This window comes from Podarcis liolepis (assembly GCF_965112155.1).
Source record: "Podarcis liolepis genome assembly, chromosome: 4".
Lineage (NCBI taxonomy): Eukaryota > Metazoa > Chordata > Lepidosauria > Squamata > Lacertidae > Podarcis > Podarcis liolepis.
The window spans coordinates 50,439,486-50,462,598 of NC_139558.1; the positions used below are offsets into that span (position 1 = coordinate 50,439,486).

General features: G+C 44.0%; 1 protein-coding gene and 2 long non-coding RNA genes across 3 annotated transcripts in view; 1 reads left to right on the forward strand and 2 right to left on the reverse strand.

Moving 5' to 3' along the window:
• Positions 1-7,521, reverse strand: part of TRAPPC10 (trafficking protein particle complex subunit 10) — a 45,807-nt gene extending 38,286 nt beyond the window's left edge. Inside the window, exon 1 of the mRNA XM_083498411.1 lies at positions 7,235-7,521. Within this exon, the coding sequence (XP_083354537.1) occupies positions 7,235-7,379 (145 nt within the window). The 5' untranslated portion in view covers positions 7,380-7,521. The remainder of the gene's footprint in view (positions 1-7,234) is intronic.
• Positions 7,522-8,000: 479 nt separating this feature from the next.
• On the reverse strand, positions 8,001-13,336 carry LOC310704699. The gene is made up of 3 exons (XR_014524963.1): positions 13,223-13,336; positions 11,654-11,960; positions 8,001-8,169 (listed from the first exon to the last, which is right to left on the reverse strand). It is a non-coding gene; the product is annotated as an uncharacterized lncRNA (long non-coding RNA).
• On the forward strand, positions 10,512-20,447 carry LOC310704694. The gene is made up of 3 exons (XR_014524958.1): positions 10,512-11,298; positions 15,752-15,852; positions 20,141-20,447. It is a non-coding gene; the product is annotated as an uncharacterized lncRNA (long non-coding RNA).
• Positions 20,448-23,113: the final 2,666 nt, after the last annotated feature.

Sequence of the window (23,113 nt, forward strand, 5' to 3'; positions counted from 1 at the left end):
TCTGATTGCTTGTGTCTTCACTCCCCTTTTTTTTTCTTTTTACGTTACAGTATATAAGGTTGTTCATCTTCAAGCACAGACTATACAGTGGTACCTCGGGTTAAGTACTTAATTCCTTAACCTGAAACTGTTCTTAACCTGAAGCACCACTTTAGCTAATGGGGCCTCCTGCTGCCACCACGCCGCCGGGGCACGATTTCTGTTCTCATCCTGAAGCAAAGTTCTTAACCCGAGGTACTATTTCTGGGTTAGCGGAGTCTGTAACCTGAAGCGTATGTAACCCGAGGTACCACTGTATTGTTGTTTAACCTTAGGTTTAATAACGGAAATACATTCCTTCAGTTACCAGCTGGAATACAGCACACATGTCACTCTCTAGTGGCTTTCAAGCATTTTTGCTTCAGGTAACATTTTCCATGCCAAAAAGTCTGCCAGACTGCCACACAACCCCTACACCAGGACAGCAGTCTCCTAGTGCAAGGGAAGAATTCCTGGCAAGGGCACTCGACAATTCTCTCCAAACTTCAGAGAACATGAGCTTCCAAGGAACACAATATCTTATGGGACCAAACATGACCCAGTCCTCACTGAAATTTAATACACACACCTGAATGACTTACAACTCATAAACCTACAACAGAAGTAAACTGGGGGGGAAACTAGACTTGGACCCAGGGAAAACATACACCAGCCAACCTGTGGAGTTGACTGAACACTTTTGTAATTTCAAATTACCTACAACAACCCTAGAAAATATTTGCATTCCTATTTAGTTTTATTTCCACCTTCTCAAATTGTTTTTTCTCCCATTTGTGCATAAACATGAGTTAAACTTGTATTCCACTTCTCAGTACGTTTCATTCTCAGAAACTAACTGCATTCAGACACAATGCTGGCCACTGTTAACAAATTAACTAATGCACACAGCTCAAGCATTTCTCCTTTCCTTGAAGAGAGAAACAAATCACAGAATGGCTGGCTTAGTGTTTTGTCCAAACCAACACTTGTGGTTTATTTCTCTTGATCTGAAGCCAATGTTTGTTCTTAGCTTCCCAATTGTGGTTTATTTGAGAGAAACCAACCACAAGTGCTGGTTGAGACTGGGCTGGTCACTGTGTGGTTTGTTCCCCCTCTCAACTAAGGGTGGAGCAAGGTAGCACCAACATGCTGCCACCACACACACACAATCTAATCTGCCTAACTTCGACTAGTGTCAGCCTGTCAAATTTATTTGCTAAAAACTATACAAAAACACAAACTATACTCATGCATGTTTTAGCACAGGTGGCTTTGCCTTACATGCAAATGAAACCACTGACTCTTGACTATGAATGTTCACAAACAGACACCAATACTTATTTTCTTTTTTATTGCAAAATTAACATAGTTGCTCTTCTGGAATTTGTCGCTGTACACACTGTATTTGGAATTCACAATAACTAAACTGTTATCATTCAGAATTCACCAGAACATGCTACACTGTAGCAAACATATTTACAGAGTTCAGCATGCAACAGAAAAACATTAACTCCACTTACACAGCCAAACTAATGTTCTGATGGATCTAAACATTTTTTGGTTACCAATTTTAGAACTTTTCAAATAATAAAATGCTACAAAGGCAGAACTTCTTTCTCTGAAAAATTATACCCAAGGTGTTTGGTTTTATCAAACTAGCCGAAAGAGAACTGCAGTATTTCCAACTTACATTTCTCAGTTTAAACAATGGGATAGAATGGACACAATCTAGGGCATGATATTAAAACAAGACAAATTTAGTTTAGCTCTTGCTGTAGGTACTCAGGATTGCACTTCCAACATGTATTTGTAATTCAAACAGATTACTTATAGTGAGAAACTTCACAAACCAAATAATTTTAATATTCTCAACAGATTAACAGTGCAACCTAGTCCTTGAGTTATACTGCCTAGATGACAATGGAATTAATATGAAATCTCTTGTGCTGGCATTACTCCAAGTTACACCACCACTGTGAAGTTGTGATAGCATAATGACATTCTGTGTTAGAAACTCAGTTATATAAGCTAGGTGGCAAATGGCACCTTGAACCTAGGTTATGGTCGCCACAACGGAATGTCTATTTGCCAGGGGGCTGGATGACCCTCGTGGTCTCTTCCAGTTCTATGATCTAAACTACATTGCTTGACTGTAGCTTGCTCTTACAAACAATTCACTTGTTCAAGTATGCAAGAAGGAGAAACACACACAATGGAAATGGAAATGATATTACCTACAGACTAAGGCAGAAGTTTTTAAACTATGGTTTGTGAGTTCCATTTGGGTGGTCTGTGGAAAGTCAGCAGCACATTCAAATATATCTGTAGTCAGCCCTGCACTTACTTTCCTTGATGTGATTACGGAGGACTGTGTACGAATCAGCTGGCTTGATAGAGATGTCAGTTGCCAACCTGGCATCTAGATATCTCCATGTAGTTGCAATTGAACCCACTCCATGCCTGGCAAACGTCGAACACTGGTGATATTACAATACTGTTAAGTCAGCACAGTATAACAGGTAAAGATGAAGACATACTGGAGGAGGATCAGAGTAGTGTCCAGTTTAATCCTGAAGCTCAAGCACTGTTCCTGCATCCTCGTCTAGCATAGTTAGACCTACAAAGCTAGTATAAATAAAAACATTCTCACTGGAGTGAATGGAGAGCCACATTATACTATCCTCTCTCACACAATGAGAGTACTGTATAGGATACTCTTGGAATGGTCTATAGCCACAAGCAATAAATATTTAAATGCTAGAGTAAACAAAGGTGTACATCCCAACCTATTAAGATGAGTGGCATGGGCTATGTCTATGGATTTCAGAACTGTTAGCATACAAGAGGCTAAGGGAAACTTGGTGATGGGAACAGTGGTGTAATGACACTATACAAAGAAAGTACTTTAGACAAAATAACAAACAGCCAAGGCTGACACCCAAGCATCCAGGAAAGAGCAAATGGATAACACTTATGATCTCAGACCTCTTACAGTTACTCCACTTCAGAACAAAAACAAACACTCACCAAAAACTCCCAAGTTGCAACTAGAACTCCAAGGCAAAGCATGCTCACAGGTAAGAAACAGACTGCCAAAACCCTAGCCATAGTCCTTCAGTTCCCATAGTCACCCCAAGGAATGCAGAGAATTCCTATAGCCACAGATCACCTACTAATCCCCTTGCAATATGGAAAAATTGGGGTATACTAGCTGAAGAATCCCTGTCCTGTCTTAATCAACACAGCTCCGGCTCTCATTTGCATCTGCTGGTCCCAGGGAAGCAGTATAAGGTGTCTGGAAGTGTGATGGATGAGAGCAAGCTGCGATTAGACAGAGGAACTGTGGGAATATAAATCTTCTGATCTAGGTGAAGTACAGGCAACTCCCCATTTGAACAGGAGATGCGTTCCAAGTCAATGCACAAGTCAGCCGTTGTGTTTAAGTCTGTTCTGCCCCCGCCCCATTCCGGGGTCGAAAGCAGCACACGCGTCAGCAGTCTCATGCAAAATGGTCGTTGCCTAAACATAACTAATCATGGATGGTATTGCACTCCTCCTGAAGGCCAAACATACAGCTTGGGAGCTCCTCTCAAATTCTATATTATCTATGGCAGTGCAGGTTGCATTGTTCCTAGGACAGCCTTTACTAGTTTCGTCTGATTTGGCAGTTGCACCTCTTCTACTAAAGTGGTTATTCCCTTTAAAGCCCAAATGGTTTGAGACCAGATTGTTTGAAGGACTACATATACAACCTCTAAAACTGGCCACAGAGCCCTTTATTGCAGACCCACAGTCAAGATTAAACTTCACTGCTGTGAAACGCCACCTCATGGAATGAACCAACCCCTATTTGCCAGCTTCTTCAGCCTCTTTTAAATGGGCCATAAATACCTTTTTTATTTCAGTCTGCCTTCCATTGTTGATGTCGGTCTGAAGTTTTAAAACTGTTACTGCTCGGTGTTTTACTTTTGCTGACAGGTTCAAAGTTCACATCCAACCTTCCCCCTTCAGTCTTATCTGAATATAATAACTATGGCAATTTGGAAAGATGAAAACTCTGGATGGAGTTATATTTGAGTGCCCCTCTCTTGCCAGCAATTGACTTTCTTATAAAATGAATCATAATCTCTGGTGCCAAGAGTTAAAACATGATGAGATTTGAGAAGTATCCTGCTGGTCCAGGAAGTTACCCAAGTTCTGAAGCTGCGTTCATGTAAAAAGTAGTTATAGCACAATCCTGTGATCACTTAATTGGGAGTAAGCCCTATTAGACTCAATGTTCAATTAAAATCTCAAATTAAATGAGACGTATGAAAAACATTTTCAGAACCAAAGAACAAAGTGGTTAATACTTACTTCACAGAAAGCAGTGAAGTCCGATTTTCAATGTAATTGTATGCATGTTTACTCAGAAGTAAGTCCCAGTGACTTCAACAGAGCTTACATCTACAGAAGTGTGCATAAGATTGCAGCCTCCAACTATCAGCTTTACTATCATTAGTATACACCAGAAATGTGAAAAAAGCAACCTTTTTAAAAGTGCTAAAATATATATTTATTAAAAGGTGATCTGCAATACAGTGGAGTGCAGATTAGCAAGTATCTGACAGAAACATAGATGTTGAACCTTATATCCATACTCAAGAAAACAATGCTTGCATGACAACATAAGAAATTACAACTGACAGTTGAATCCACAATCCATATAAACTTAAGAATAATCTGAGAGCTGGTGAAGTGAGCAGGGACATCCCTAAGATTACATGTTTCTAAGCCATACATTTCCCAGTTGGCATAAGGCACATGCATATAAAGACACACAATCTTCAATATGGGCACAATAATATCCTTACTTACCTTTCAGGGTCATTGCACAAAATGTTGAAATAGCACATATATAGTGTTTTGAACACCCTAGAATGTTTTATAAATGCTGATTTTATATATGCAAATTTATTTTGTACATTTAAACACATATATACAGTGGTACCTAGGGTTACATACACTTCAGGTTACATACGCTTCAGGTTACAGACTCGGCTAACCCAGAAATAGTACCTCGGGTTAAGAACTTTGCTTCAGGATGAGAACAGAAATCATGCTCCGCCGGCGGCGCGGCAGCAGGAGGCCCCATTAGCTAAAGTGGTGCTTCAGGTTAAGAACAGTTTCAGGTTAAGAACGGACCTCCAGAACGGATTAAGTACTTAACCCGAGGTACCACTGTAATGCTAATATATCTATAATAAATAACTAGAGTGCTCTCTGCTAATAACTAAAAAGGTAACGGAACCCCTGACCATTAGGTCCAGTCGTGACCGACTCTGGGGTTGATCACCTTTAATCTACTTTTCCCATAACAATCTGGTTCGACTCTTGAGTTAGATAATCTGGGGTTTGTATTCAACTAAGTTATGTTCAGAGTAGAACCACTGAAATTATTTAACATGACTAAGTTAGGCCATTCATTTCAGTGGGGTTACTCTGAATAAACTTAGCTGAAGCCCCCCTGTAGATGTTAACTGTTCAGTTGTTTTATGGAATTTTTTTTTTTTTAAAGGGGGGAAAAACACCACTATGTTTTTAGTGGGACGCGGGTGGCGCTGTGGGTAAAAGCCTCAGCGCCTAGGGCTTGCCGATCGAAAGGTCGGCAGTTCGAATCCCCGCAGTGGGGTGCGCTCCCGTTGTTCGGTCCCAGTGCCTGCCAACCTAGCAGTTCAAAAGCACCCCCGGGTGCAAGTAGATAAATAGGGACCGCTTACTAGCGGGAAGGTAAACGGCGTTCCGTGTGCGGCTCTGGCTCGCCAGAGCAGCGATGTCACACTGGCCACGTGACCCGGAAGTGTCTCCGGACAGCAGTGGCCCCCGGCCTCTTGAGTGAGATGGGCGCACAACCCTAGAGTCTGTCAAGACTGGCCCGTACGGGCAGGGGTACCTTTACCTTTACCTTTATGTTTTTAGTACTGCAAAACATCTGGGTTAAGAGAGACATCACAGTACTAAAAAAAACCTTCTGCATGATCTTAAACACATCTACCAGAAAGTCAGTCACTTACTGGCCCATACCCAAATAGATCAGTACTCCTCCCAATACACCCTGCACACATTATCACCACTCTTCTTATTTAACATAAGCAATATACAACTTAACTGCATATACCCTCAAACACATCATGTGAAGGAGAATAATGCTATCTTCTCTCTATATTTGCAAAACTGAGGCTGAAGAACTGTGGCTTGATCAAAGGCCGCATCACATGTCCACACAGCCATGCTTTCATTGTTGTTTACTCTGATGCATGTCCCCAAAGACACAAGCCTATTAACATCTCCTTACAACAATTTGATTTTGGGTTTTGTTTTTAAAATCAGGCTGGAAGGAAACAGCAGAAATTTTCTTTAACATACAATTTACATTGTTTATAGTATTTATTGCTACTTCTTTAACTATGCCACAGAGCAACCTACTTAATTAGACACTTTAGACAGCTTCAAGCATTTCGCAGGGCCCCACCTAATTCATTAGGAGAGCAAGGACAATTAAGCCACTGGCTAATATGTAACAGAAGACTATATACGAAATGTTTGTAGCTCCGAGCTCTCCACACCAAACAACTAAGACACACTACTTGAACCTGAGGTTTGAAAACCCAGCTTAGTCACAGACACAGCAACTTGGGTTGACTCCCCTTTTTCTCTCCTTACATTTGGGAGAATGGGGAGGGGAGAACCACCACCCAGTGCAAGGTGTGAAAGAAGCATAAAAATGCACGAGGGGTACCTGCACATCCATCCTGTCAACAGTCTGCACATACATTAAAACATGTGCAAACACAGCACATCCCAGACCATTTCGGGGATGCGAGGGGGAGCCCTGTCTCTTGGCTATGCAGTCTACATACGCTAAAGCTTCCCGTGGCCAGCAGGACCCTTGGGTGCTCGAAGGTCTTCCAGACACACGTGCAATCGCCGCACATCTCAGAACACATGGGTGGAGTGGGGGTTTTTTTTGGTGGGGGGTAATGGATTTCCCTCTCCCTACTGCCGGCGTTTGCAGGAGGTCTTGCAGAAGCGGAGTTAAGAGAAAGGGCCCGCCAGAGGCGAACCCCACCGAGCCCTGCAGGAAAGCATCAAGCCCTCCCTCCCGGGGGTTTCGTTGTGGGGGGCGGCCCCCCGCCCACCTGCCTGCCTTCCCCTCCTCGACTCCCGGGTCACTCACAGGTGACGATGGGCTTGTTCTCCATGGTGTAGATGACCGGCGGCGCCTCCACCTCCTCGTCGTCCTCCGCCAACACGCCTTCGCCGGCTGCTGCTGCTGCTGCTACTTCTGCTGCTGCCGCCGCCGCCGCCGGGGCGGGTTCCATGGGCGGGCAGGGCGCTCAGCCCCGGCTCCGGCTCCCCCGCCCGCGCCGCGCCATGGACCCGCCGCCGCTACCGCCACACCTTCCTGGCGCGCCCTCTCCCGCCGCCGCTGCTGCTGCTCTTCCTCCTCGCCGCCGCTGCCTCAAAAGGGGGGGGGCGCCCTCCTTCTGCCCCTCCCCCTCCCAAACCCCCAACTGGGCCCCCCCTCGCGCGCAGCCCCCACGGATGGAAGGCAAGTGCCAGGCTCATCCGCTTCCTGTATCGCCGGGACCCAGCATGACCGCTTCCGGCGGAGGAAGGAGCGGGGCGTTAAAGGGGAGGCTCGAGGTGGCGCGGCTGGCCTCCGAGAGGAATCAGAAGCTTTAAAGGGGAGGACAGAACGAGGCGGAAGGAAGGAAGTGGCGGGTCGTGGGAGAAGCAGGCAGCGCTCTGAAGAGGGGCGGGGGGGGGGGAGCGAGCAGGGCTGTCCCGAGAAGAAAAAGTTGCCACTGTGCGGGTCATTCTCCCCAGTTAATATAAATGCGAACATAGGGCGTAGTGGCACAACAATAAAAGAAAATATTAAAACATTATTATTATTATTATTATTATTATTATTATTATTATTATATTTCATCGCCATGACCATTTACTTAGATATAACTGTTCTTGTAATATCGCACAAAACAAAGTTGCATGTACGTCATTTTTTACTGCTTTGTTGCTGCCGCCTTGCACATCTCTTCTTGACCTTCCAGATCCAGAAGACGGGGCCAGGCTCCTCCCTCCATCGACCTGTCAGCTGGCATCAGCCTGCAGCAAAGGGAGAAAGAGAAGGGATGCAGAGCCACTCAATTTGTGCTCCTAAAAGGCTATGAACTTCAGGTGCCTCCTGTCCTGGAGCTATTCTGTCCCAACTGGTCTTTTGAACTTGTAACTAAGTACATTAGCCAGCGTCCATGTATTTTCTCTTTCCACCCTGGTCCATTTTGCTTTTGTGCCATGCCCTTCTAGATGAAGCTCAAGGGCAGGGACTGCCTCTTCTTTAGTGATTTGTAAGCTGTTCTGGGAGCCTCGTTTGAAGAACAGGATTAAAATTAAAATTCAGAACCTGCAATTTATAGTACTTTTTAGTTCATTCATATGGTCAAGAGGAACGTGTCTTCTGGCTCAGGTGCATACTCTTAAGTGTTTGGGACAAAAAATGTTCCCCTGTATTCATTCATCGGCTGCAGTTCATAGAATTGTAGAATCCTATGCAATGCAGGAATCTCAGTTAAAGGATCCGTGACAGATGGCCATCCAGCCACTGCTTTAAAACCTTGAAGGAGAGAGTGTCCACCACCTTCTGAGGGAGTTAAAGGGTTGCATGTGAGCTATCCAAAGATCCATTTGACTGCTTCGCTGAGTTCAACATATATGATTACAGTAAGGTTACCAGATTTTTTTCAGTGAATCCGGGGACACTTTTCAACTTCAATGGATCTTGTATGGGGACTGATTTGTAAATCCAGGGACTGTCCCCGAGAAACAGGGACATCTGGTAACCTTAGATTACAGCTGAGATCTAAAGATAGAGTGCTTGGATTTAAGTAAGTTCCAGCATCCATGCTGCAATCCTATGCACCTGGAATTACCTGGAAAAAAGGTCCATTGAATTTTCTCAGAAGTAAATACTGTATATATGTGTAGGATGAGACTGCATGGGTGATTATATTCAAGCACTCTGATCCAGTTGTTTTGCAGAGCAAACTAAAGGCTACAGTTCTTTAAAAACTTATCCTCCTGTAGCTGCTGAACTAAACAAGATACTTTCAGAGTTTGTGTAAATATGCTGTTGATTGCTGCCCAATTTAGCAAGTAGTATGGCAGTGCTTACGACTTGTAAGATCATAGCTCTGCTTAGTGTATGTTACCACTTCAAATAATCCTATTGGAGCTGTGCCTGATTAATTCAGAGCTGCTTCTATAAGAGGCATTTGAGAGTGTCTCTAGCAAACACGAGTAAATCAAAACAGAATAAACACACTACAGTTTCATTTTACTTCAAAGCACTAAGCAGAATTACAAATATAATTTTATCACTTTACACGCTGAAAGCAATTTTTCAATTACAGGACAGTTTGTGAATGGACAATTGGGAAGGTAGTCTATATGTTACATTTATAGTGTTACAGTATATAAATAATGACTCACTATGCAATTTCATTTACTGCTTTGTGTATGTAAACAATAATTTGCTTACATTGTGCATCATTCTTATTATGCTAGAACATATATAGCTTAATAAATATATTTGCTTGAAGTTTATTGACCATAAGGTAAAACATTCCATTATGCAAAATGAGAATTCAAATAGAATACTTAGAATCATTCAGATGTAGGGACAGAAAGATCAAAGGGTATCTACCACCAGCAAATTTAAGCATAGCACATGGTCATCAGTCCAAGAAATAGCAACTAAATGCACCAATTTATAGCATCTTTTATAAGTTACAAAAGCAAATAAAGACTAGACCAAGGCCTTTTCAGCACTGGCCCTGACCTGGTGGAACGCTCTGTCGCAGGAGACCAAGACCCTGTGGGATTTGACATCTTTCCGCAGGACCTGCAAGATGGAGCTGTTCCACCAGGCCTTTGGTCTGGACTCAGTCTGACCTCCCCTCTTTCTTCTTTTTTCGATGGAACCCCTTATATGGGGTCCTGCATATAAATTTTCCCTCGGCCCTTTTGCTGGCCCATGTAGGACCAGCATGGATAACTGGCCCTGATGAATATTTGATGTTTTCTTCCCTTAAGGTCTTGATTTATGGGCCGCCAGTAAAACGAGGCTGCATCTTAAGCTGTATTTTATGCTGTATTTTAATTAATTTGTGATTTTGTTGTTTTTTTTAGCTGTATTTTAAATTTGGTGTTAGCCACCCTGAGCCCAGTCTTGGCTGGGGAGGGCGGGGTATAAATAAAAATAACATTAAAATAAAAATTTTTATTATTATTATTAGGGTTACATATTGCACTTTGATTGCATAACAAGTATCAAACCTTAACAAAGTCTAGGAATTCATTAAGGGCTCTAAGAGAACGAACTCATGTGAGCCATTACATAATGGGTAGTTGAATAAATAATGTTCAATATTCTCTATCTAGCTTTTGTATATTTTAAAGCAGGGTTGCAATTTTTCTTGATTTTACTGTTTTATCTTTTGTAAATGGCTTTGAGGGTGGGTGGGTGTTTTTACAATCAAAAGGTGTATAAATTTCATGAAATAATTAAAATAAACATCCTATTATGCTCAGAGGAGAGTGTGATGAGAGAGGGGGGAAATATTGCATAGTCTGGAAGAGTTTATAATTTTTTTTGGCACGGTGAACTGTAAGGCAACAAGGCCACCTAGAAAACATTAGAACTCATTTTGATGTTACACTGCAAGAACTTCTCCAAAAGTTAAGTCAATCTCTTCTAGATAATCATGTCAAATATGCTGAGACGTTTATAGGACAAGCATAATATACAAAATAGCCTTTTCATTTATTGCCCCTGTTGAAAACATTGGCCTGTTTAGGCAACCTGGTGTCAGGCATATGACTTGGATGGCATAAGTAGCATATTGTGGAAAGAGACTTTAATAAAATGGAAAGCTAACTTGGGCATGAAGCAGTGCAGCAGTGTCACAAGGAAAGCACAAGAGTGTTCTTAAGAACTAATTCTGGGTAACTTCCAAAGAGGTCAAATCAGCTTCACTTCATGTTTCAGCATCATATCAAATATGAGCAACTACCTCCCCCACACAAAGGTCTTAAATTGTTTCTCAAAGAAGAAATGTAATTTGGGGGAGTGCTAGTTCCTGGGAACTTGGTGGACGCTGATAAAACCATCGATAAGGGTTTTAAGCAAGAGCATGCAAGACCTGGTATAAAAGGAAGTGTATACACCCTCCACAAGTAAGTATGCAGGTAAAAATTGTTTTTAAAAAGCTGAAAAGTAAACAGAATATTGTTATAGGATGGGGGGCAGTCTGGATGCGCTCTGGGTGTGTCTACAGTGCTCTCTGTGGCACTTGCTTCCTCCATCTCTTGCTTGTTCTTCTCCCATTATTGAGGCTTCTATTCCTTCTGTCTGCTACCCATTTGCAGACTCCTAAATAGTCAAAGTCTCTTCCTTCTCCACAATTGACTTCCAATCTTTATGCCTTCCAGCTGCCCTTGATCTCCTTAGCCACCCCTTCTGAGTACTCTGCAACTGAGCTTCTGGGTCATTCTGAACCATTTGTAGAGGCTGAACAGGCAAAGCTCTCACCTTCTTATGTGTGAATTTAAGAGTCTTCATAAGCTCACATCGGAGGTCGCCATTTCCCCCTTCAAGGCTCCCCATAATCTGATGGCATGACCTATTCAGTCTCTGGTTCTGCAGCTCCATTTGCTGCTCAGTAATGCTTCTGCTGTTCAAGACTGCTTTTAAGCTACTCCATCATCTGCATTTGCTTCTCTGCTTGCTGCTGTATCTTCAGTTCAATGCTTTTAAGCTGCTGGAACATCAAGTTGATCTGTTCCAGGAGTGTTGCTGTTTCTCTCACCTTAGCTCAGGCACAGCTTGCTCACAGTTCCTGTTCCAAGAAACACAATCCTTCTAACGTCAGTATTACACGTACCTCAGTCTCTGACCAGTGGGAGACTTCAGAGGTTGTCGGCCGGGGGCGTCCCACCCATGAGGCCGGGGCTATTCCACCCATGAGGTGAATTGAGGTAGCCACCTTGGCTGGTGGAAGCCCAAGAGGTGCCCCCTCATGGGTACCTTGCCTGCCCCACCGCCGCCACCACCACTGGTGGAGAAGTGGTGCCAGAAACAGAAACAGCTCATTGAAATCTTATGAAATCTCACCAAGACTGCATGAGATTTCAGTGAACTCTTGAGAGAACTTGCTGGGTTCTCTTGAGAGAACTTGCTGCACAACCAAATAAGGGAGGGCGTGGAGACACTGAAGTATGGCATGTTTCTGTTTCACCTTAAGCGGTGAAATGGAACAGGACATGCCGCCCTGGTGCCAGCGCACCATAGGTTGGGTTTCCTTAGAATGAAGGTGACTTGATGGAAGACAAAAGACGAACTGGTTAAATCAGCTATGATACATTGGGTGAGAGATATAGGGCATAATATAGGTAAAGGTAAAGGGACCCCTGACCATTAGGTCCAGTCGTGGCCGACTCTGGGGTTGCGGCGCTCATCTCGCTTTATTGGCCGAGGGAGCTGGCGTACAGCTTCCGGATCATTTGGCCAGCATGACTAAGCCGCTTCTGGCGAACCAGAGCAGCACACGGAAACGCCATTTGCCTTCCCGCCGGAGCGGTACCTATTTATCTACTTGCACTTTGACGTGCTTTCAAACTGCTAGGTGGGCAGGAACAGGGACCGAGCAACCGGAGCTCACCCCGTTGCAGGGATTTGAACCGCAGACCTTCTGATCGGCAAGTCCTAGGCTCTGTGGTTTAACCCACAACACCACCCAGGGCATAATATAGAATTGAGTAAATGAGAGAAATTGTGGGGTAGGCAGGAAGATCTGCCCCTTCTTCTGGAAGCACCACTAGCTAGTAGTTTCTATGGCAACACACCTGCACTTGGGAAACCCTTTAACCATGCAGAGATGCTTAAAAGACTTTGCTAAGGCATTAACCCAGGAAACAGCCTGGTTTGACCACTTAAGCAGTTCCTTCTACAGCCAGGGGTAGTGTCAAAGCCTGAGCTTGTAGACCAGGCTCCAAATCCCCACTTGGCCATGACGCCAGAGGCGGAAGAAGGGGGTGGTGGAAGCAGGCTCCCCACGTGTCACCACTGAGGAGGGGTGACAAAATGGCGGGCGGTACTCACCATGGGGCCTGCAGCGTGCCCGAGCCACACGTGTCTTCTGGGAGTGACGTACTGGCTTGGGCACCCGCAGGCTCTGCACTCCCCAAATGGCCCACCCGCTGCCTCCCCCTCAGCTGTAGGAGGCAGGCAGACTCCACCCCAGGCATGTCGCCCCAGGCACCTGATCGGAAGCTCCATGGTGACCTTGGTTCAGTCACCAGTTCTGAGTTTAGCCTACCTCACGCGGTTGTTGGGGTGAGGGTTGGAAAACTACTTAGGAAGGAAAATTGAACGGAGCAGGTCGAGGGCGTGGCTAACAGATTGGGACAGTAAACAGGAGGCCCTGCATGCACTGTAACATTTTATTACAGGTCCCTCCTTATGTAAGCATATATTATCAGTTTGTGAGGAAAGGAGGCAAACTTTAGGAGAAAGGTATGGATGGGAAGACATGATTCTGCTGTGTTTTTAGATATTAAAATGCTGCCAAGTAGCATTTTAGTTTGAGCTTGTTTATTGATCTTGCAAGGAGAACGACCCAGGCCTTCATAATAAATTATGAATAAAATCATTATGCAAAACAAATACAATCTCATCTTTTAAATAATAATTCTACCCTCAGAAAGCTGAGCGGATATGTTGCTGCAGCTTTCAGATAAAGAGGGGAAAGAAGAGGAGCACTCTATGTGGAAAATACCTAAAAAGCACAATCTGTTAAACACAAAACCTGTTTCCTCTCACTTTGCCTCAGCTGAATTAAGATCAGAGAAGGTTGCTATGACTAAAAATCATATATCCCTAGGAGCATTTGTTCTGTTTCTTATTCTGCTCAGGGTTCCCGTGGTCTATTTGCTGGGCTGCTGTAACTGTCTTCTGCTTGCCAAGCTCTTTGTGGTCTGTGAGAAGTCGACAGTGAAGAAGAAAAATTAAAGCCGCACATGCAAACCTTGTGGTCTTAAACACTCTGAGCTGAACAGTGTCCTCTTCTGTTAGTCATTTCAACTTCCACATCTTAAAAGGTTTCTATAGGCAAATTGGGAGACCAGTCTGTAGCAGTATGCAGCTTCAGCAATTGGAAATAAAGATGCGATTGAGGTGGCTGTTGATATTGCACCCTGAAAGACCCCATAATTAAAAGGTTTCCTTCTACCTCTCATTACTGTAGCGATAACTGATGCAGTGCTTTCACAGGTAACATAGGAATATGGGAAGCTACCTTAAAACAAGTCAGATCACTGCTCTGTCTAGCTCAGTATTGTCTACATTGGCCTGGTTCATACATAACACTAAACCATGGTTTATTACACAATGGTTTATTAAACTGTGCCTTAGCATCACGTGTGAAACCAGCTCAGCAGCTTAGCTACAATTATTAACATTCAAGGCTGAACAACCAATGGTCTTAGCAATCTGTCTCACACGAAGAGGCCTCAGTTTGCCCCAATCGACCCTCACTCTGTGGCTTTGGAGCAACATTTCACCACCTTTCACCACCACTCTTCAACTCATCCAGGCTCCCAACCTGAGCAGCACGAATTGTTGCCCACAAGCACCCACAGAAATGGAGCTACCACACCTTTTCCACAGCAGCAAAAGAGCAAAAGAAAGGAAGAGAAAGAAGGTAGCAGCAATAAGCTGCACCTGGTGTTTCTCTCCACTTCCTGGTCCCCCTGACAAAACTCATGGGTCTCAACATCAGCAGGGCAGTGAGGGAGTGATTGGCAGGCAGATTTGTTGGCTTCTCCCATCTCTCTCTTCCTTAGCTGCCAGTGCAAACACCCTCTTGTACCAATACATAGCTGTATATGTGATACAGGAGCATGAGGGATAAGAGCTTCCATTTGTATCAAGCACCTCATGCCTACATACTGCTTTTGGACACTCAGGCAGGGAGTCCTGAGGGCAGGGTTAGCATCAGAGGTTGAGGCCACCCCCCCATCCATGTATTTAGTGTGCACATAGAGAAAACTTCAGAGCAAGGGTTGGGTTTCCTTGTCCCCTGTGGGATCTACACGGTGTACTGAAGATATAAATAGTTCACAATTTATTTATTTTATTTTTTTAAAAGTTCTGCTAATCCTATGCATGACCCAAAACTAGGGATGTGAAGCCTACATCCTTCCAGATGTCCTACTACAACTCCCCTAATCCCTAGCCATTGTCCATGCTGGCTGGATCTGATGGGAGTTGTGGTACAGCAACACCCAGTGGAATTTGCTGCCAAGGAGTGTGGTGGAGTCTCCTTCTTTGGAGGTCTTTAAGCAGAGGCTTGACAACCATATGTCAGGAGTGCTCTGATGGTGTTTCCTGCTTGGCAGGGGGTTGGACTCGATGGCCCTTGTGGTCTATTCCAACTCTATGATTCTATGATTCTACACCTAGCAACCCACAAACTTCCCATCTCCAGGCAGTGCAACTGTCCCTTTTAAAGAAGGGCATCCCAGATTTACAGAAACCACCCTGGCCTTCAAATCCCAATCCTGAATGTCTCATTTTGGATCCCGTGCTCTGGCTGAAAGATGGAACCCCTCTCCTTCCTCCTTCCGGCAGCTGTGCTAGCTTCCAGAAATGAAGCATTGCTTCCAGAAGTACGTGGGCTGGAAAGCAGAGTACTGCGGCCCCTGAAGCGGCTGAGGAGGTGGTGAGCGAAGGTGTGTAAGGGGCCCTCAGTGGGGTGGGGGTGGGGAGTGGTGAGCTCTGAGGGAGGGAGCTGATAGCCAAGAAGGGGCGGGGCCTGGGTGAGGGGGCATGGCCTCCATCAAGGTCATGTACTGATTTGTCTCGCTAGGATGTTGGAGGGTATGCCATCTCTGGCATTTAAAATAACACCTGTGGTACACAATCAGGAGGAGCTGCAACATATCAAAGAGAGAGGCATCTTAAAAGCCATGAAATACAGAAAGCTTTTAACTGAGGCATCATAAGCTAAGTAGCACTGTGCTGTTAGTCCATCACCGAGGAGCCTATAACAGGGAAAAGCCTGTCCTGGCTGTACATCTGCTGTTAACGTTCCTGAGGAAGGAGGACCTACACAGAAGCGTTGCTCTCCTCAAATGGAGCCCAATGCTGTGTTTAACAGCAAAAATAAGCATGTCACATTATGACTGAGCATCCCTGCCCTTACAAAGAAATGTTCTCTGTGTGTAGAGAGTTGGGGGTTGAATGTGTAAAGAGGAAGTGGCATTCTGTTTTCCTACCTAAACTTTCTACCTGGGCACCAACAGCTGCTTAGAACTCCCTATGTAACAACTAGCAGTAGATCAGCAGGTGATATTGCATACAGATAGGTAGCCGTGTTGGTCTGCCATAGTCAAAATAAAAAAATTCCTTCCAGTAGCACCTTAAAGACCAACTAAGTTAGTTCTTGGTATGAGCTTTCGTGTATCTGAAGAAGTGTGTATGCGCACGAAAGCTCATACCAAGAACTAACTTAGCTGGTCTTTAAGGTGCTACTGGAAGGAATTTTTTTATTTTGATATTGCATAGTTTGTTATCGCCATCATTTGGTCTAGGCATGCAATGGCCTCTGAAGTTTAGATTATGGCAGTGGAAGGGGAGGGGGAGGAGAACCCTTTTAAAAAAACAACAACAAAATTGTAAAATATTTCCTGCATACCCTAAAAGGTTCAAGTGCAGTCCAGAATAGTGTGTACATGGCAGTCACCCAAACCAGGCAGAAGCAGTACCTCACATAAGTGGAGCTCCGTTTGTTCAAGTTGCCTCTTCTTGATTTGGAAAGATTTCCTTCCACTTTTCTGCCATTCCCCATGTCACCAGCCCTGCTATTCAGGACTCCCCCAGAGGCTTGGGAGTGGGGAGAGACAGGAGAGACTTGTGGTGTGAGAAGGTCTTCCACTTCTGTACCTTTGCTTCTTTCCTGGTGCATAGATCTGCTCTATGGGAGACAGTCGAGTTACCCATTCCGGATGGAGTTGCACTCTCTTTGAATGAGCAAGTGCATGGCCTGGGGGTAGATACATGTTTGACATCAGAGGTCCAGGTGCCCCCTGTGGCTAGGAGGGCCTTTTATCAGCTTCACCTGGTTGGCAAGCTGGAGAGATAGTCCTTCCATTGCAGTTCTTGTTTTGGTAATATCAAGGCTGGATTTCTGCAATGTAGGGCTGCTCTTGGTTTTGGCTTTGAAGCGTCAGCTGGCGCAGAGTGTGGTGACCAGGCTGCTGGTGAAGGCAGCGGGCTAGCAATATGTGACACCATTGTTAAAATATCTGCATTTGCTGTCCGTCTACTACTGAGCCAGGTTCAAGGTCCTTGTATTAATCTACAAAGCCCTGAGCAACTTTGGTCCAAGCTTGATCACAGAGATCAACTGCTGAAGCCTTGTTGGCCATTCCGCAAGCTGGCAAGGCTTGTTTGACAACAACAAGAAACTAAGCCTTTAATGTCATTGGCCCAGTCCTGTGGAAGACACTGCCAGTAGCAGACTGTGCCAATTTTTAAATGCCTGCTGAAAACCTTTCTATTCCGTCAGGCTTATGCAGGCGATTAAGAATACAGTACATCTCTCCATAAGTTAGCCGATTTCTGATCTTAACATTTTTATATTGTTTCCATTGCATTTTTGTCTGTAAAAGAAAGAGAACTCTGTTGCGTATGTCAGGTTTCATGCTGTTGCGATTAGAAAAAATGTCTTCTCTGAGAGCATTAAATCTGGAAGAGACGGCTGACATTTGTGAAGAAGACAATGGACCTTATCATTGCAAAGGAAAGTGAGCGTGAGTGCATCTAAGAAGACAACTAGATGACTAATGTAAATTGTTTTCTGGGGGTGTGCATGGGTTTGACGATGGATCTCGTCTCCATGCAGGTTTTTTAAAATGATGTTTCCAAGTTTATGTGTGCTTTGAGATGCAATTCAGGTTCCCAGGTGCACTATATAAAATAAAGCTCTGTGTTCCCAATCACTCTTATCGGTAACTCAAAAAGAGTTTTAACTCCCCATCCCCCCCTTTTTGCAAAAGATTATCAAATTTGCCGGCATCAGGTGGATTAAGCCTACTAAATTGCAGGTTCAAGGGAATGATAAAAGGGTCTTGCAAATAAAAGGGACAGCAATATCCTTATAGGCCACCTTCAACAATCCATTTTAATTTCATACTTTCAAGAGTGGGGTTCTTTTTCCTATTTTAAAATGATATATGGGCAAGTGTTGTGTATTCTTGCTTGTACTTAAAAGAAAACACACTCGCAGCTTTGCACTGGTCAGTTTAGCTTTCCCAGTGCTTGTTTGTGTTGGGAGAGTATGACATCCAACTTGCAATGCAGAGCTGTGGAGGATTTTTGTTTTCAAGCAGGCAGGGGACAATTGATTAAAAAACAAAGTATTATTTTTATGTTGTTAAATGAAGCTTTAAACTAAAAAAAACCAAAACCCTCTACTGCTCTGCTCCAACCACAATAATCCAGAGCTCCTCTAGCGCTCTGTAGGCAGAACTGAGAAAGCCTCACTTCTTGCCAAGCCCACAGACCTGGAGTAGAGAGAGGTGAGAGGTGAGAGACATGGAAAATATAGATATATACTGTATAGAACAGAATACAGAAAAACAGAGTGGCAGTGCAACAAGGAGCTTTGTGGAGTCTTGATTAGACTCATGGTGCTTTGTTGACCTCACAGTTTGTCCCAGGGAATGGTAAAATCAGCCCTGATACAGAGCAGTTGCAAATCCCTAATACTTACCCTCATATATTCTTGTTGTTTAGTGTAGAATAGTGGTAAAGAGGCTGAGCTATGAAACAGAAATTATCTAATCTTGGCCTCTGCTATGAACTCACCAAATGGCCTTCATCTCATCAGCATGTTTCAGCTCTAGCCCCTTGGATGTACGATATAGACACGATAATAAAATTGATCCAATTTTACAAGGAAGTTGTAAGGATTACAGAGTGTATTCCAAGGCGGCAATCCTATGCACACTTACCATGCAGTAAGTCCCACTGAACTCAATGGGTCTTACTTCTGAGTAGACGTGCCTAGGATTGCACTGTAAAAATGCTAAGGAGTACGAGGTGCATATTTTTTTCCTGCTTGCCCCCCATTACTTATGAGGGCTTCCTTTAACAAGGGTGGGATTACAAAGGGAAGAAAGGAAAGTAAAAATCCAGTGAATGCGATCAAACAATAACGTAACTGGAACTGCTGCAGCTTTCTGTTCTCATTAGTTACTTCCAGTGAGAATTGCAGATCTTGAACAAATGTGATTTATTGAAATTACATTCTTTGGAATTTAAAGCACGGTTGTCATTTGACGAATACAAATTTAAAATAAAAACATTGATAATGTAGTTTTGGCAGCTGCTGAAAATTGCACAACAAACATTATTGAAAAGATCTTATACCAACATAAGGCTTATGCTTCAAAACACGATGTGGAAAATGTTTCCTCTTTGCGTCAGCAAGTACTGCAGTAAGAGAGAGAGAGCACTTTGTCCTGGAAACATTGAGACTATGCCCAATTTCTCTAATATCTGCTGGGATTCTCAAAACCTAGGGTGAGCTAAGTTTGATCCAGCAAGGCACTTCTTATATTCTGAAGCAAGAGTGCACACTCGGGATTGCAGGTTACTTGTGGCTCGTCTGTTTCAAATAATGGCATGTCCTCTTGCTGTAACGCATTATTAGGGGGTCATGGGAATCCTAGTAAGCAGATCCCTCAAGACTGAATTCAGCCCAAGCCCTGTTGTAAGGTGCTGGGCAATGGGACACCCAGCTTTCTAGTTGTTAAGTAATGGGGTGAAGGTGAATCATTAGTTCTTACAGCATCAAATTGACATTGGCTCTGTGGCTCTGCAAGTGTAGCTAGACTACATCTCCCATCAACCCCAACTATTGCCCATGCTGGCTGTGGCTGATGGGGGTTGCAGGTGTTCTCCAAGGCTTTGGACATTGCTTCTTCCTACACCATTCCCCTTCTTTACCTACAGGTGTCTGGCAATCACGTTCTACCCTTTGCCTACCTTACAGAACAGGGTGCAATAGAGGAGCTAGTCAGAACAGCACATCCTGGGTATGAGAGAAGACAGGTGTGATTCTTTCCCACGGAGCAACTTTTGTGTCTTCCGTACCATTGAGTTCAAAGGGGCTTACTCCCAAGTAAGTGGATCTAGGACTGCAGTCCTAATTGCGCAGTACAGCACTAATTGCTTATTTAAATGATTTGTTTAAAAATGTACCGGTTTGTTCTTAGTACCATCAAAAGAAATAAAAGGTCAATAAAAGAACGAGAAAGTTGTAACGTCAGTTATCGCTTTCCTATCAGATACACCCCTACTTGCAAGCTGGTTTCTAAAACTCTACGACAAAAGGAAAGGGAAATAGGGGAAGGGAGAGTTGAAAGGCTACGGGAAGATTTAGATATGTTTTAAAGGATGAGAAAGAACCTCAGGATTCAATTCTAGAATTTGGCTGCAGCCAGTGTAAAGAGCCCAGGGAGTCAAAGTGTAGTAAGGCTAGAGTCTTGGTCTAGGACTGGAGAAAACTGAGTTCTAATCCCTCTGCCTCCATGAAACTCATTAGGGTCACACCCACAATACAGTCAAAGCACTATTATACTATTTTAATAGTCTTAGCTTTCTCCAAAGCATTCTGGGAACTGAAGTTTGTTAAGGGTGCTGAGAATTGCAGGGAGACCCTTATTCTCCTCCCAGAGTGGTTTAACAATCTGTCCAGGGAACTCTGAGAATTGTAGCTCTGCGAGGAGAATAGAGACCCGCTGACAACTCAGAACCCTTAAACTACAGTTTCTGGGATTCTTTGCAGGAAGCCACGGCTGTTAAAAGTGGTATAAAAAAGGTAAAGGGCCCCCTGACCATTAGGTCCAGTCGTGGCCGACTCTGGGGTTGCGGCGCTCATCTCGCTTTATTGGCCAAGGGAGCAGGCGTACAGCTTCCGGGTCATGTGGCCAGCATGACTAAACCGCTTCTGGCGAACCAGAGCAGTGCACAGAAATGCAGTTTACCTTCCTGCTGGAGCAGTACAGTGGTGCCTCGCAAGACAAAATTAATTCGTTCCACGAGTTTTGTCGTCTTGCGATTTTTTTCGTCTTGCGAAACACAGTGTCGGGAAAGTTTTGGAAAAGCTTCAAAAATCACCAAAGTCTTTAAAAACCTCAAAAAAGGCTACCACACCGCGTTCTATGAGTTGCTCCTCGAAGTCAAGTCGCAACTGTATTAACGGTGTTAAGAAAAAGGAAACAAACTTGCAAGACATTTCCGTCTTGCGAAGCAAGCCCATAGGGAAAATCGTCTTGCGAAGCTGCTCAAAAAACAAAAAACCCTTTCGTCTAGCGAGTTTTTTGTCTTGCGAGGCATTCGTCTTGCGGGGCACCACTGTACCTATTTATCTACTTCCACTTTGACGTGCTTTCAAACTTCTAGGTTGGCAGGAGCAGGGACCAAGCAACGGGAGCTCACCCCATCGCGGGGATTCAAACCGCCGGCCTTCCGATCAGCAAGTCCTAGGCTCTGTGGTTTAACCTACAGCGCCACCCAGTGGTATAGTCGTGCTTTAAACATATGGTGTGGATGTGGCTTAGGTGACCTTGAGCCAGTTACTCTCAGCTTAAATCTCTGCACTGGGGAGAAGCAGTGTTTGTTGCCCTGAGCTTCTTCAGTGAAGAGTGGGATAAAAACGAAATAATTAAAACAAACGGAAAGGAGAAAAGGAAGCGATTCTAGATTTAGGAAGACTGGCAACAATAAATGAATAAAGGAATGGTGAGAAGCAAAGAAGAGAGGGTGGAAGAAGAATATGGGAAGCTTTATGTTTAAGAAGCAAAAGCTTTAAAGCTTGAGACAAGAGAAAGAGAGCAAAATGGAAGGGGAAAGAAGAGGAAACCAGAGGCTGAAGAGACTACAGGAGCAGCAGCATGAGGAATGGAAACAGGACACAAATCAGAGGAAGACCAACAAAAGGGCACGATAAAGCACACACAGTGATGGAACAAACCATGCCTTTTGGCCACCACCGTGTGAGCTACCGGAAAACTATTTGGCAAGATCAAATCCAAAATGTTGTATTCTTGCTGCTCAGTACATTTTTTGGTGGGGCAATTTTACCTCTTAGCTTGGGAGCTAATAGCAGCTAGGAAGCAGATTGGACTGAATGCCAACACCAGACCAGGAAGCAGTCCTGATCTGCCACAAAACCCCACTGGCTGCAGGCTGGCATCTATGTAAATTGGAAGTATCATGAAAATGGAGCAAATGCCGATGTTCTGTCGTTGAAAACAAAACAGGAGTTGGCAAGAAACGTAATGCGCCCTACGCGTTCTGGGCTACTGCTCTTCTTCCAGAGCAATTTCAGGCAAGATACAATTAAATCAGACAAGCTAATTACTCCAGTCCCATGGATTTCAAGGGGAACTAACTTAGCCTGGAGCCAATGCAACTTATAGCTAAGGCCCATTAAAACCAACACAATTTTGGAGCACCTAATGGCTGAATGGCTTGCAGCAAACAGCACAGATCCAAACAACTGTGTGGGTAGTTTGGTATGGTCCCTGGTGGAAGAATAAGGTTAAATGTGTTTCTTGATGAGCAGGAACCCCTTTCCCTCAATTCTGTGTTGCAAGACTCCCTCTGGCTTCTTATTCTTCATAATAATAATAATAATAATAATAATAATAATAATAATAATAATAATAATAGCATTTATTACCTGCCCTTTGCCAGCAGGTCCCAGGGTGGGTCCTGAAAGCACACATCTCAGGTGTCAAAGGTAAAGGAAGAGGCGCAATATGGCATTGTGTCGGCTGCGGAAAATGAAAAACAAACCTCACGGGGCATGCTCAAGCTCTTGAATGTATCTCAAGCAGGTCTTTGGATGCCAGCCTATGCATTTAAAAGTTACATTTTAATCCAAGGCATCAAAACACAAATGGAGTGCTGACAATGGAA